This window comes from Andrographis paniculata, unplaced genomic scaffold (genome assembly GCF_009805555.1).
Source record: "Andrographis paniculata isolate CXL003 unplaced genomic scaffold, ASM980555v1 Contig74END, whole genome shotgun sequence".
Classification (NCBI taxonomy): Eukaryota; Viridiplantae; Streptophyta; class Magnoliopsida; order Lamiales; family Acanthaceae; genus Andrographis; species Andrographis paniculata.
In genome coordinates this window covers 4270105-4286522 of record NW_026137611.1, presented here as the reverse complement: position 1 = coordinate 4286522, position 16418 = coordinate 4270105, and the positions used below count along the sequence as shown (strand labels likewise).

The window sequence follows — 16418 nt, the reverse complement described above, 5'->3', positions numbered from 1 at the left end:
CTGAACATGGGCTGCCGCAGCCAGGCTCGAGCCACTCCGATCTGCATACCTTGTGTAACGAACGCTTCGACAGGATAGAGACGAAGGTCGATGGAATGTGGACGGAGCTGCGATCGTTCATGGCAGAGATGCGACTTCACCGTACTTCACCGTACTTCACCATCAGGTATTCCTAGTAATTTGTGTGTATTACTGAACACCGGTCATAACGCATTGCTGCTAATGGTCGGCGATGTCCGGAACCAGCTATTACATATTTAGGTACGATTTGTACGACGCTCAGAACTGTACGATGCGTACGGTAACGCTTTCATATGTTTTCTTGATCCGTAGACGTTGCATCCTACATCGGCATACATGTTTAATCTCGACTCCACTACTAATTGGTTGTTGACGTATCGTGACGAATCAAGAACGTAAACATAAAAACAATAGCCGATGGTTGCGTTACGTATATTAAGCAGATATTATTGTGTTCTTACTGAAACGTGATAATCGCATCGTATCTCGTTGTTGAGGTTCAACGTGGACTCAACTTCAAAGGGTTTAACCACAACGTAGTTAGTATATCATTTTGTACCAAAATATCCACACTCCCAAACCATAGCAAAGTGCATCAAAAAATTTCCGTCCAAAGTACCATTACAAACACGTACTTTATCTTTTTGATGTTACATTGCCAAAAAAAATTTACGTTCAAAGTATCACATAAATCGTTTTGTTTTATCGCATTGCACAGCAATTAAAATTTAAATCCTTCATCGTTCAAATATCAATTCAATATCACAACCTTCAAACAAACAAACCCTTAAAATAAAAATAAAATTAATAATAATATCTCCAAAAAAAAAATTTAAAAAAAAATTATTTTAAATATATCAATTCCAACCTCACTTTTCTTTTTCACTTTTACTTATTTTAACAATATTTAAATATCTTTCATTTCAAACTATCACATCAATACATCACATTTTCAAATATAATAATAATTTTTTCAATATAATCATTACAAAATTCAAACCTTCAAACAAACACAACTTAAAAATCCATACTTACAAATCTTCAAAAATCCAAATCTAAAATTCAAACCTTCAAACAAACACACCCTACATTTTCAAATAAACTTATTACCTCTAATAATAATAATAAAAAACTTAATTATTCTCAAAATTGGAAATTTAAATTTATAAAATTATTGATAATATATCTTTGAAAATACGATTTAAATTTATCTCAAAATATTATGTTTATCGACGCAATTTTCAATTATTTAAATTTCTCTAATTTTTATATCAAGTTTTAATATATAAATATATCTAAATTTTAATATTCAATTTTTCAAATATAATTAATACCATAAATTCAAGTAATTTTAATAGTTCGAAATTATTATAAAAATTATAACATTATTATAATTTATATAATTAATATCTTGAAAGTTACATATATTTTATTAATAATAAATATTATGTTAATATTATTAGATAATAAAAAAAATATAAACATAAAAAAAATTATATTGAACTTTATAAAATAGTAAATATAATGAGTTGAAGGTAACGATTACAATGAAGATTAAATGAAATAATATAAATGTTGATATGGATATGACGTGGATGAGAGAGATAAATAAGATAACGAAGTTATAACAAATTCTCTAACATATAACATATATATATAAACTAATTTATTATATCTATAAAAAAAATAGTCTATTGTATTTTTTATATTAAATATATTTATATAAATCTACTTAATAATTTAATATATTTTTATTAAAAATAAACATATTCTATGGTAATATTGTTTTTAAGAAATAAAATACTATATATTTTATGGTTGAATGAACAATACAAAATACTCTCTCCCTCTCGAATAAAATGACTTATATGGACAGAGACACTATATTTTAAGTAGTATAATCTAATAAGTTAATTATAATAGTTATTATATCATTTTATTATTTTTTTATATAAGTGATCCTGTTAGTATTTTAAAATAAAAAATAAAAAATTTAATTAAAAAAATTTAAATATATGTTTAAATATTTTAAATATTATATCTCAATAATATATATAATATGAATATCATTTCGCAGAGAATAAATATATAATACAAATAAATAAAAATTATATATATTTTTTTATCTATAATTAACATAAACTAATTTTATAAAAAATAAGGAATTCTAAATATAAACATAAATATTTATTTATTGATGAGAGATTTGTATAAGGAGATTTTGAATGAGTTTCATGTGTGAGATGTTTGAAATTTTATTATACTCCCTCCGTCCCATAACAAAGTATCTATTTTTTCATTTTAGTCTGTCCTATAACAAAATATTCATTTTTTTTTTATAGTAATTGTACTATATACCTAACATTACAAATACCCTTACAACTTACAATATATTACACAAATGTCATTATATTTATATTACACAATACTAATAAGGTTATTTTAGTCATTTCTACTTTATTTCTACTACATTTCAATATAATACTAATATTTCTAAAACTCCGTGCAAAAAGCAATTGGATACATAGTTATGGGACGGAGGGGGTATTAATTTATATTTGTTAGATATATTTAAAATTTTAAATAAATAAAAAATATATAGAGTTAGAAAAATAAAAATAAAATAATTTAGGGAAAAGATCACAAATGGTCCAATTAAAATAAAAATTAATCCAGTCTCGTAAGGGATGGCTTGGTGGTGTAAGGGTTGGACGTGTGACCGTGAGGTTATGGCTGCGGATTTCCACGTCATTAAAAAAAATAAAAAATTAATCCATCATTATAATAATTTCATAAATTTTATTCTTATTACAAATAATTTTAATTCATTTTTGTCTTACCACTGAAAAAACTTACCATAAAAGCTGAAACGGATATAATGGATATGATGGTCCTAATGTAGCATGAGAACACATCCTTCGAATAAAACCCCACCCTATTTCTCTTTATGTCGTTTTTTTCCTTTTTAGTTTATCTTTGATTCTATAATTTATTACATATATCTACAAAACTATTGTCGGCAAAAAATCGCCACTGGCGGCTTAACCAGAAAAGCCTGTCGAAATTGATTTAATCGTAGGGTTCTCCGGCCTCCTCAAGAAAGGATCTGGGCTATCTTGCGATAGCTGAAAAATTGATGAAAAAAGAAAGGTAAAATAAACAAGAACGAAGCTGAAAATTAAATTGGAATTAATTGAAAAAAATTGTAAAAATTTGGAAAATTTACAAGAATAGAAAAATTGCAGAGAAAAATAATGAAGAAGAAGAAGATCACATGGTGAATGGTGTCCCTTTTTTGCTCTCTTGGATCTTCTTTAAATAGTTATTTTTTAAAAAATTTATTTGAATAAGATCTTATCCTATTTTTTTCTCCAACAACTTTCTAACCACTTCTTTGACCTTCTTGCCTCCGTTGGACTGCTTTCAAGTCGAGCTGGACCTCCTTGAATGATGGGCTAGATGGGTCAGAAGGTCTGTCTATTTTGGGCCGTGTGTTGGGCCGTGAATGTCCTTTGATTGCACCAACGCTGAGCCGGCCCCAATTAATTATTTGCGTGTGTACAAATGCCCCCATAAAATTATCTGGACAAAAGTTAACTTGTAGTCCGGATAATTTTGTTAAAAGTTACTTGACTTGTCCATCTGTTTTTCGTCCTTCCGCAAGATTGCATTCGACAACCGGCTGACCATGCCTTCTTTTCAGCTGTCAAAGAGAATTATAAAATCTTTAAGATGTTTTCCATTAATAAATGTCTCGAACTCCTCCCCTTTGGTTCCATCAACCTATACGCGCTATTGGATGATTTGGCCGATACAATAAATGGTCCTTCCCATGTGGGAAACCATCTCCCCAACTTTGCATCTTTGGGGCCTTCCGGGATGACGGCATTCTAGACCATGTCACCTTCCTGAAAAGTCTGGGACCTCGCACGCTTCTGGAAGGTCGATTCGGCCTTCTTCTTTTGATGTCGAGTGCGTTCAAGTACATGCAGCCTCTCTTCGGGCAAAGTGTCAAGCTCCTAGAGTAGGGTCTGATCCTGCTATCCCATCGACAGCTAGTTTATCTTCAAGATCCGGAGAAAGGACACTGTAATCTCCAACAGAAGCACAACGTCATGGCCGTAGGTCAGCTTGTAATTAGTGCTTCTGGTTACAGAGGATTTGACATTCCGATATGTCCATAAAGCCTCTTCCAAAGTATCATTTCAGCCCCTGGTGTTGTCCTCCAGCGTTTTCTTGATAATAGAAATCAAGATTATGTTCTTCACCTCGGTTGCCCGTTAGCATGAGGGTAGTACGAAGATGAATGAAGCAACTGGATTTTTTATTGAGCTGTAAAAGCTTTGACCTTCGCGCTCATAAACGGGATCCCTTGGTCGGTGGTTATCGTCTTTGGAATGCCAAACCTGTGAATGATGTTATTTTTAATAAAGCTTATAACATTATTATGTTGTACCTTGGCCAATGGAACGGCTTCCGCCCACATCATGAAGTAGTCCGTAGCTACGAGAATAAAATAATGTCCATTGGAAGATGAAAGATGAATCTTGCTGATGATATCCATCGCCCACCCATGGAAAGACCAAGGTTTGATAATTGAATGAAGTTCTGGGGACTTGTCGAAGTGGTCCATAGCGCTGACACGCTGGACATCCTCAAGCATAATCCATGCAATCCTACTATATTTGTGGCCAAAAATAGCCGTAACGGAGGATTGTCCACTTCATAAGGGGTCCAGCCCTATGGGCATCTCCAATACCTTCGTGGACCTCGGCCATGACCTTCATAGCACCCTCGTGACCCAAGCAATGTGCTAAAGTCCCATAGGATCTCCGTCGATACAGCTTTCCATCGATTTGAGAGTATTTTAGAAGTTGATGGCGCACTGCTTTTGAAGTGACCTTCCCGGGGCTTGTTAGACCTTCCAGCAGCGGGGTTCGAAAATCTAGGTCCTGGTCAGCCTGTAAACATTCGTATATTGGTTGTATTCTTTTACTTTTAAACCCGGAAGCCTATTGCGCCAAGTCATTTGCCTCTAAATTCTCTTCCTGACGTATGTCCTCCAACGTCACCTCCGTGAGTTACTGAAGAAGGTCGTGGGTTTCTCGAAGAAGGTCCTGAAGTCGTGGTTCCTTGCACTTGAATCCTTCAGGGTCTGTCGGATAACTAGTTGAGAATCCCCTCGAATAATGACTTTCTTGACATTCCTTGCAACCAAGAATTGCAACGCCAATAGCAACGCCTCATATTCGGTTTGGTTATTCGTGATACATTGCAGAAGTTGGTGGGTGAAACGCTATACTTCTCCTTTTGGACTGAAGATCACCACGCCTACTCCGGTTGTTCCCGAGGTGCTGGACTCATCAAAAGTCACCAGCCAAGGTTCCATTCCCACGTAGTCCAAGGAGACGGCCTGAACCATCCCAGGATGTTCGGCCAAGAAATTAGCGACGATATGTCCTTTCACGGCCTTAAGGGGCTAGTATGTTAATGCGAACGATACTAGTTTTGGCATCCATTTAATTAAACAGCCTCGGAGGATTGGCCTGTTTAATAAATAGCATAGAAGGTCGACTCTGCATATTACTTCATCATCATCTTGGGCAAAGAGACACTCTGTTGTATCGTCAGTCGCAGCTATGTACAGCTTCATCCCATTTCCACCGATTTGCGGCATTAACACCGGAGGAGATGACAATGCCTGTTTAATCTGGTTTAAGACTTCTTCCTGGGTTGGTTCTCACTCGAATACGTCTTTATTCCCAAGTAGCAGCACCGAGAAGACCTTCATTTTTCCGGTGGCGTTGGCGATGAATCTCCTCAGAAAATTGACCTTCTCCATCCAGCTTTGCAGCTCCTTAATGTTGTGTGGGGGCCAAAGGTCCTGGATAGCCTTGGCTATTTTTTTCAACTTCAATCCCCTTTTGATGGACCAAAGAACCTAAGAAGATCCCTATTTTTACTCCGAAAACGCACTTTTCCGGGTTCATCTTGGGGTCGTGTTGTCTCATCTGCAGAAAGGCCTTCCGAAGGTCTAGTAGGCAGTCATTGAATGATCGGGACTTCACAACCACGTCATCTATGTATACCTCCATGCAAGCACCGATCAGAGTGTGAAAAATTATGTTCATTGTCCTCTGGTAGGTCGCTTCGGCATTCTTGAAGCCGAAGGGCATTACTTTCCATTTGAAGATTCTGGTTGCTCCGGGGCAGTGGAAAGCTATTTTATGGGCGTCCTCCTTGGACAAATATATTTGATTATAGCCAGAGTAGCCGTCCATAAAAGAAAAGATCTCATACCTGGCCGTAGAATCCATGAGCATGTCGGCAATGGGCATTACGTACTCGTCATTCGGTGTCGCTAAATTGAGATTCCGGAAGTCAAAGCGTACCCGGGTTTTTCTGTTCTTCTTCATTACTGGAACAATATTGGAAATTCTCTCTGGGTACCTGCATGTTCGAATAAAGTTAGCTTTAAGGAGTTTTCCGAGCTTCTCTTTCACTTTCGGCATTAATTCCGAGTTGAAACGCCTAAGGGGCTGTTTGTGCAGCCGAAATGACGCTTTAGTAGGTAATCGATGCTAAACTATGTTCCTTGATAACCCCGGCATCTCATGGTAATCCCATGCGAAGCAATCTTTGAATTCCCGGATCAAAGCAATCATTCGCTCTTTCCTCTCGACATTCAGCAAGGCGCTGACCCGTGTCGCCCGAGGGGTTGCCTCATCCCCCAGGTTAATATTCTCCAATGGGTCCTGCGCTTCGAAAGGTGGAGCAGCTCTTCGAACCGGTGAATGAACATCCTCTTCGTCTTGATCGTAATTAGGCGGCTGAGAGGATGTTCCTGTCTGTCTGTCAAGAGGTTGAGCGGCATGATTTCCAGCCCTATATAAATGTACATTCGGACCTGTCTTCTCTTGCCTCCAAATCCTGTAAAATCAGGATGTCAAACATGATAAATACCTGAGTTATTAGGCCGTGCGTCGGCCTTGAATTTGATTTTGAACCCCTCCATGGTTAGATTGCATTTTTTCCTCATTCCAACATCCTTCAGCATCATGTACAGCGGGTATACATCGAGGGAAGAATAAACAGCTTCTGCGAAATGCACCTCCATAGCTGGATCAGCCTCGGCCTCTACTGTCTCGACTTGGTCTCCGTTCCAAAACATAATTTTTTTGGTGCAATATCGAAGGGACGCACTGGGTAGTGTGGATCCAATCCCTCCCGAGAATGGCTTAATAAGCTGGCTTTCCTTCGTTGATGAAATAAGCCATTTCGTTCGTTGTTGTTTCGACCGTCATTTTCTCCACCAACACGTCTGTTGCCGTATGCGCATTTCCGGTGAAGTCGGTCGTTCGCATGGTTGTCCAGATGAGATCATTTCTGTTTTTCTTAATTTTTCCCAAAGTGGATAAAGTCATCAGGTTGACGGAAGCTCCTCAATCTATCAGGATCTTGATGATCGACCGCCCATTAAGATGCACCGTGAGGAATAAGGGTTTCAAATGGCGCGTATTTTTGTCCGCCAACTTCTTAAAAATTACTGGTTCTGGACCCTCTTTCGGAATGTTGGAATCTTGCTCTACCCAATATAATAGACCAGCTCCTTCCAACATCACATCCCTCTGAAGATAATCGTGTTGAACCTGAGGGGCTTCGGATTCCCGAGGTAACATCCCTATTATGTTGACCTTGAGATCTTCTTCACAGTGCGAAGCTCGTTCCAGGTCGAAGGCAATAATGTCCAAGCTAGCCTCCGTCGCCTCATTGCAATCGAGGGCACCAATCATCGGCTTACCTTTCAGAATTTGGTCTTCCCCGAGTGTCACAGTAAAGTAAGGTTCATTAGGGTGTTCAACCCTTGCAAGAACTCCCTTTGGTCTCCATTTCTTTCGGGCCTGAAGCTGGTGATGAAGGTCCTTCCGACCAAGCTTCGGCCTTCCAGCGACAGCTCCTTCTGAGCCCTGGGCCTGCTGCCCTCCGGCCTGAGCTTCGTGGTCATCAGCCTACTGCCCCCCATCCTGGATCTCTTGGGAAAGGCGAGTGGCCAAGCGTTGTCACTGCATCCTCTTTTTTTGAGTCATAGTAGGAGGTCGCATCACCTGCTCCTTTCGGTTCCTTGTCCAGCTCCCGTCGTCTGGAGTCTTCCCAGGATTGCAGGTCTGATGGGGTGTGATTACCACCTGATCTACGGACGTTACTCGCCAAACCTCACCTCCCTTTTCAAAGCTTACTTTCGCGATCGTATTTATGGAGGAAAGTCTGTCCCACACCGAACTTCTTCTCGGAGGTTTGATCGACCTTCCAAGCCTTTCAAACACTGGTTTTTTAGGGCCTGTTCTCCTACCATCTGCTCCAAACCCCAAATTTGTCTTTTTGGATCTGGCTGGACGTACTCTGACAACGTTTATCGGCGTGGGGAACGGCTCTGTGTCTATTTTCATGTCAGGTTTTTCGGCCAGCTTGAGGCGGCCTTCTTTGATGGCTTTCTGGACCGCATTTCGGAAGGAAATATAGTTCCCGGTTTGATGGTCATATACTCCATGCCACATACAAAATAATTTTCCATTAAGCTCCTCTTCGGTCGGCATTTTGTAACCTTCTTTAAGGCGGAGCTGGTTGTCTTTCAGCAAGTAGTTAAAAATCTGCTTCATCTTCGCGATGTTGAACGAGTAAGATACCTTCATATTCACCTCATTCCGTCAAGGCAACTTAAGAGCCGGGCATGTATATGTCTTCCCTTGCGAAATTTTAGCTAAGAATGTCTCATCTTGCTCCTCATCGACCTCGGCAGCCCCTTCTTGGGCAAACACACAATGATTTCCACTCCGAAACTTCTTATTTCGGGCCGTTTGACATCAGCTTTGGACATCAGCTGCCGAAAGTCGTGACACTCCTGGAGAGCCAGGCTATCACGGAACTGGTGCGTCATGTTATTTATTGCCACATTCACCACCTGGTCCTCTGGTACACGAACTTGGCATCTAGTTTCTGCGCTCCTGAAATATTTCAAGAACTGCTCGACCGAATCCCCTTTTTTCCAATTGCCATATATCCTATCAATTGCATCTTTGATTACTTGTGGATTTATGATGGGATATGGCAGCGGCACCATCTCTGCCTGCCCCCCAGGCTGTTCGGAAGCTGCCTGAATGGACGGCGAATTGTGTAACGCCGGCTGCGGGAAGGCTTGTTGAGTAGGTCCCCGTTGTGGGAAATGAACTCAAGGGCCTTCCGTAGGTTCTCTAAAGACTGAACCTGTTGCAATGGTGTATTTTTGGGGGCTGGTTGGGCAGAATATTCATATGTTTGTTCCAGCCCAGAACCAGCAGCAAATCGACCTTCCCCAGCAGCTCCCTGCCCCCCAGTGTATTGGGATGGTGTTGGGACTGATTCTTCTGGTTCCCAAGTCATTCCAGAAGGCTTTGGGACCAAGGAAAGTGCTGGTATCACTGTCGGCTCTGGCCCCCATGCATTGGAAGTATCTTGTCCGGCCATGGGGTTTCTTCGAAGGCCTGGAGTGGTGACTACGGTGCTGAAAGTATTTTCAGCAAATAGGAGATTATTTTGCCCATATGGTACTGATGGGACTGACCCGAAGGTCATCCCAAATCCATTGGTTGAAGGCGGCCCAAATGAAGCCTGCCCGGCCGACGTCCGAGATTTTTCAACCTTCTGGATGGTGATCGGAGGTCCTCCAGATCCGGTATCCCTACCGAACAGAGTAATATGGTCATACTTAAGTGCCTGTGACGTCGGATCTGTTGCGAAGCTGGTTGTAAAGCCTGCGAAAGGCCAAATCTCTGGCTGGCTGGAATCGACCTTCCGGGCCTTGCTTTTTCGAGTTTCTTTCTCCAGAAGCATCGCAAACTCATTCTGAATGGCAGGTTTCAGAACGTCGGTAATGTATCGAGATAGATCCAGGGTGGATCCGTGAATGGATGACCGAGTTTCCTCACGAATATGCTCCTGAAGGACGCTGGCTGGAAAATTAAGGATCTGGTCCGGCCTTCTAGCAACCGCGGAAGCCTCGTCGCGTGGGGCAGCATGTTGCGTAGGGCACGATGACGAATCGCCGACAATTCCTTTGTTTTTAAACATCTATGCAGTCTTCGGCGACATCAATTTTCTTCCAAAGTTGCATGTAAAAGTCGTGAGACGTCGGTGTCCCACTGGGCGTGCCAATATGTTGTCGTAAAAAAATCACCACCGACAGCTTAATCGGAAAAACCTGTTGGAATTGATTTAATCGTAGGGTTCCCCGGCCTCCTCAAGAAAGGATCCGGGTTATCTCGCGATAACCGAAAAATTGATGAAAAAAGAAAGGTAAAATAAACAAGAACGAAACTGAAAATTAAATTGGAATTAATTGAAGAAGACTGTAAAAATCTAGAAAAATTACAATAATAGAAAAATTGCAAAAGAAAAATAATTAAGAAGAAGAAGATCACATGGTGAATGGCAGTCCCTTTTTTGCTCTCTTGGATCTTTTTTAAATAGTTATTTTTTTAATTTATTTGAATAAAATCTTATTCCACTTTTTTCTACAACAACTCCAAGAACTTTTTAACCACTTCTTTGACCATACGTTATAACAAACAGTGGAGGCAGCTGGGGGATTCAAAATGCGATTTACGTCTCAACGTTTCACTGCAACATTCAAGAGGCCTTGCTCACAACAATTGCTGCTTTTTGACATAAAGAGTTGATTGCATTCCTACTCCCAAATGAACTGATAAGCCTTACTCTACTTGAGGTAGGAATAGTGATTGGAGAAGATCCCGTTACGGTGGAATTGCCTAAGAATCAAGTACCAGAAGTTGAAAAAAAAGTTAGGCCCGGATAAGAGCAAGAGATTTTCGTTCAAACCCATGCACAAACTGATGATTCCGAGGTCTTAGAGGCAGAGCATGTGGCCTTCTTGTTATTTTTGTTGAATAGGTATATCATTTGTCCTTTTTCAAAATGTGTTTCGTTTGCTTATTTGAACCTAGCAATACATATTGCAAGAAAAGATTTCTAGTGTTAGGGACATTTTTTCTAGCAAATTTATACGAATGTGTCTATAAAAAACTACCAACAAACTTACTAATAGTGTAATTTCACTTACAGTGTCTTCGGCCGTTTTGGTTCGTCTTAGAACTTTGGTTTAGGCTGTACTTCCCTTATTGTTTCTTTGGATGCCAGCCCATAAAAATGATATATATATTAATTTTCTTATTTATTTTAGCAGCAAGCAAAACACATCTAATTGGTCCAAATCAAAACTCAATCAATTTGGACCAATTAGATCTAATTGGTTGTAGCGAACAGATCCAGATCTGTTGTGTGTCTGCTTCTTCTTTATAGTAATGAACAAGGGAGGGAGTTCTTCATCTTCTCAACTACTCATTCACCTTGATAGGATAGGATAGGATTGGATATCAATCTGCACAACCCTATAGCCTTCCGAACAAATCCTATATCAAAGAAACTTTTAAAAGATGACATAAAGAACAAATAAAACGGTGAATTATTTAAGTGTTCCATTTTGTTTTGTTTTTTAATATTTTATTGAAAATTATTCAAAAATTCATAATAATTATACGATAAAAAAAAAAAAACAAAATTGGAAAAGAAGACGTCCCTTTAAAACAAAACGAACATTCCCAAGGCCGCCTATTCAGGAAAGCAAATCCAAGTGTGAATTAAATTTGGCGTCTTTCCTGAAGACCATCAACCAACCATCCCTCCATGCATCCATCAACATCAACTAACCTTTTACTTACTTACGTATAGTAAATCGAAGTCGAAGTCGAAACCGAATCGAGGAATCCCCTACAATGTAGTAGTAGTAGTCTGTCTGACATCAAAACTGGTCGACTCACAGCTCATCCTTACTACTACTACTACTACCATCATCACCTCCTCCCATGAGTTCTTCCAGCGAAAACTCGTCCTCCTCAATCACTTGTCCATCTTTACCATCCCACGCCTCCGTCTTCACAATCTCCGGGATACTTTCCAACGGCAGATTCCCTTTCCCGCCTCGCCCCGCTTCTTTCACAAACTCGCTGAGATCCAACACCTAAACTTTGTAAATTACTAAATACTAGGAGTGGGTAGTCATTAACTATTCATATAACTTACATAATGTGGTCGCGTTCGAAGGCGCTCTTCAGTGGGGCATAAGCTTTCTTCTTCAGGTTGAGGGCCACCATAGCCGGATATCCGTATCCCCCGACCCCGACGTGTTTTTCCACATCCGGTTGCTTGCCTGCCGCAGCCCAGAGGTAACTGCACCATATTTCGAATTTTGGTCAAATTGAATGTGATTTTGTAAGACAAAACAATACTTAAATAACTTTATTAATTTATAATATTATTATTGCTATTTTAATAAATGTAAAGACAAACTGCTTAAATGCTTGGACGCAAGGGAGTATAGTTTTATGAAGAAATGCGAGAATTGCATGTTTAATGGAATCGAAAGAGGTGCAGTGCGGTGCGGGTTTCTTGCCTGTAAGGGCTCTTTTTGAACTTTTCGGCAACAGATAAGAGAAGGTCGAGGTATTTGTTCCTGCCTTGGGCCTTAGAGTCCAAAATGTCGGGAAGAAAGGAGATGAAGCAGATGGCAGCTGAGCCGCACTTCTCTTCCAAGACGTCCTGTAAGTTGACAAATGATTAGAGAGGGGGGTGGGGGTGGGGTGCTGTAATGGAAGAGGAACTAACAGCGCTAGTCAATTCAATGACTTCAGGAGGGGCAGCATTTGTTTCCAGCTGCTCCAAAGCAAATGATTCGATGGCTGATGCAGTTCTTGCGCCTTCGTATGGGAATGGGCTCTCCTTGTCAGCACCAAACACCAAGATCGTGGGAAATCCTTGCACTTTGAACCTACTCATCAACGACTGGCACATATGATTTTGTTAGAAATTTTATCATCACCACGGGAAGCAATAGAAGAACCGATAAACTTATATATTCTTATGCTTGTAATCATTCTCAATCATAAGTTTTATAGACTCGATCAGTAAATATGATCTGAATGAAAAATATATATCACTTAACTTGCTAAGAGCGATGCAGGCGTAAATATTTTAGCAAAAAAGTCTTGATCATTTATAGAACACACAGATTAAGGGTAGATTGCGAATAATTGCTTCTTGAATTGTAAGGATGCTGTCAATATATTGCAAAGATCTTAGGTTAATTCATTGAAACGTATAGTCGACTTACCTTTTCTTCGTCACAATTCACATGACCGAGCTTCACCTGGCCCTTGAGACTATTGGCTGCTCTCTTCCACTCTGGAGCTAGCTTCTTGCAGTGTCCACACCTTAGAATCAGAACAAGATTAAACACAATTGTATTCAAGATTTCTGGAAAAGAATGTTTACAGTAAAAGTGCAATCAAGACAGAAACATAATTTTGGAAAGCCAATAGTAACAAGTATACTTTGCCTTTCCCAACTCTGTATAACCAACAATGCAGATCTAAGGCTTTCTTAGAATTGAATTTTTTGTTTTTTTTTTATTAATTTTCAGATCAGAGATTGATGAAAGTTACGGAGAAGTGATTAAACGTATTAAGTAGCCAACTCACCAAGGAGCAAAGAACTCCACAACCCAGAGTTCCTTGCTTTTGATAACCAATTCATCAAAATTTTGGGAGGTCAACTCAACCGATGCACTTGGTTCCGATTTCTGACTTGATCCTTCCGTTGGTTTTCCATTGAGTCGTTCCTTCAGAAGTGCTTTGATCTGTACGGAAAGGGACATGAAGCATTATACTTTCTTCCTCTTGTATTTACTATTCGCTACCAAAACAACATAACTTTATCATCAGTGACTCAAGAGTTCGAACAATTTAATAGAGCATTTCTAAATATCAAGATATTAAGTAGAACAATTAAGTTGAAAAATAGAGATATAAGGACAATTGCAAATATTTATTTCAGAACGTATTTTCTGTGCATAACAAACAAAACAATTAACAAACATGCAGCAAAAGTAGTAATATAAATGAATTTAAGTACTAAATACACAAGCAAAGCATTTCGACCTGTTTCACGGCAAATTCAGCTATGGGCTTGGCCTCCCTAGGACCTTGATAATCTACAGGGGGTTTTCCCGGTGCGAAAACTTTAATGGTGGGAAAACCTTTAATCCCATACTCCTGCATGACACAAGGGTTAAAATCAATACCAGAAATCGAACCTTTTGCATCCCATAATACCCATTGCACAAAATATCATACACAAACATTAAGCTCAAGTATTTGCACATTAAAACACATGCATAATTTCTACAAATTGATATATCAGGATTCATAGATATAAAATAATGAAATGTTCCGCATGTAAAAGTCCAAAAAATCTTTCAAGACTGAAATGACTCAAAATATTCACCTAATGTTATTTAGCTTGATCAAGGTTATGCAGTGATTACAAAAAAGACGTAAAGGGCGGAAGGAAGCTTGTTCCTATCATCCCTGCGAAATATATACAAGAAGACTGTAACACGATTACCACATACCCTACTTGCATCTACAGAAGTTCTCAACCAATTAAACACTTCCAATTTTCAGCTCTTGATATTTTTTATTTGGTATCAACGAAAAGTAGGTAAACAAATACTATATACAGGTAAAAAATTTCACTCTACAACAGGCCTAGCAAACCAAACTCTTCTAAGGAATTAAATCAGTAATATAAACACAAGATATAGAAATTTCACAATTAAAAAATTTCCAACTTCACTAAAATACGGCACATCAGCAGGAAAGATGTCGAGAACGCACCTGCGCGAGTGACTTGTGCGCATCGGCATCAAGAGCAGCCACGGTTGCCACGCCTTTCAAGATGGTAGCTGCCTTCTCCCATGCCGGCGTCAGTGCTTGACAATGACCACACCATGGTGCGAAGAACTCGACTAGAACAACGCCGTTAGAATTTAGGACCTGTAATGTTTCATGTTACAAAGAATGATGAAGCTTCAATTACACTCCCTACGACAGTAACATTTCATATATGCAATCATACACCACAGAGCAACAATTTTTTGTTTTCATATTGCAATGGCCTCCAATTTCCACTTAAAAAACAGCATTCTTTAACTTAATGCAACATATAAATTCAAACGCATCTCCTAGCGGAAGAAAAACAAGTACGAAATCATTACTCTCAGATTAAACATAGAATTATCGGCCCCAGGGTTCCCAATACAAACGAATTTAAGCTCGGATCAATTCAAATCAACAAAGTTACAAAACCTTTTCACGAATCAGATCACATTTCATCAATAAACTCGACTGCAAACAAACGAATTGTAAAAAACAAGAGATTCACTCAACACCTAGACCATCTCGATTCCTTAAAAAACAAAAATCAACAACGAAGTGTAATCACAAACAACTTCACATCTAAACAAACAGAAACATACTCATACCTTGGACTTAAAATTGTTAGGGTTTAGCTGAACAACGGGAGACGATGCACCGTACAAAGCATCAACAACAGGTACACTTCCGTTGAGTTCAACAATTATCAGCGCAGCAATGAGCAGTGGAACAAATGAAGATTTACGCATTCTTGCTCGAATTTTCAACAATGAATCGAGAAAAGCAACGATCAGAATGGTTGTACAACAAACAATTCGTCTCTGAATTCCTTCGATTTGTTCTATTGAATCGTCGAGTTTTTTAAATTGCGAAGAAATAAAATATATTAAAAAATTAAACATATTGGCGCAGTGCTACGTGTATATAGCCAATGGCTGTTCTCCACGTCATCTTGTCGATCATCCTCAATGGGTAGGGTCGGACCGAAGTGGGGGTAAGGGTGGGTTGCAGCCCCCTCTCCCCACCCCAATTTTTTTTATTTATTTTTTATTTAAAGGGTTAATATTTATATATATATATATATTTGATTTTTAATTTATTTAAATAATTGTTATTTTATAATGGACGAGTTGATAGAATGTATCATAATATATTTACTTGGACAATATTTAATTAAATTATATAAGAAAAGTATTTCATGGAAAATATCATAATAATATTATAAAGACATTATTTTGTAATATTGTATGGATCTTTATAATTTGATATATATACGATTTTAAAAGTAATAATTTGCAAATATATTTTATTTAAGAAAAATTTAATCCCAAAATTATCGGACGTAGTTATGATAATTTTTTCTAATTAATTATTTAATTAGATATCTTAATTAATTTTTGAATTACCAAAATACACTCGATCAAATTCAATCGTTGGATTGTCAATAAAATTGATCAAACAGATTAAAAATATTCAAAATGCTCTGAATTTTAATCAAGAGGATACCAAAATTCATATAATATTCTATTCAATTCGTTAATTCAATTTAGCCAGCTAATTTTTCTAGATTCCAAT

At 38.4% G+C, this 16418-nt stretch overlaps 1 protein-coding gene across 1 annotated transcript; it reads right to left on the bottom strand.

Moving 5' to 3' along the window:
* Positions 1-11632: 11632 nt before the first annotated feature.
* LOC127266098 (protein disulfide isomerase-like 2-3) lies at positions 11633-15701 on the bottom strand. Its single transcript, XM_051296223.1, has 9 exons — positions 15452-15701; positions 14805-14963; positions 14067-14180; positions 13608-13765; positions 13241-13340; positions 12736-12912; positions 12524-12669; positions 12154-12300; positions 11633-12077 (listed from the first exon to the last, which is right to left on the bottom strand). The coding sequence occupies exons 1-9, from the start codon at positions 15590-15592 to the stop codon at positions 11888-11890; spliced, it is 1332 nt and encodes a 443-aa protein (XP_051152180.1). The 5' UTR covers positions 15593-15701; the 3' UTR covers positions 11633-11887.
* Positions 15702-16418: the final 717 nt, after the last annotated feature.

Coding starts and splice junctions, on each gene's coding strand:
- LOC127266098 (XM_051296223.1), bottom strand. CDS start 15,592: ATGCGTAAATCTTCATTTGTTCCACTGCTCATTGCTGCGCTGATAATT. Junction 13,341..13,607: donor GTGGAGTTCTTTGCTCCTTG/GTGAGTTGGCTA, acceptor TCTGATTCTAAG/GTGTGGACACTGCAAGAAGC. Junction 12,670..12,735: donor TCATTGAATTGACTAGCGCT/GTTAGTTCCTCT, acceptor GTCAACTTACAG/GACGTCTTGGAAGAGAAGTG.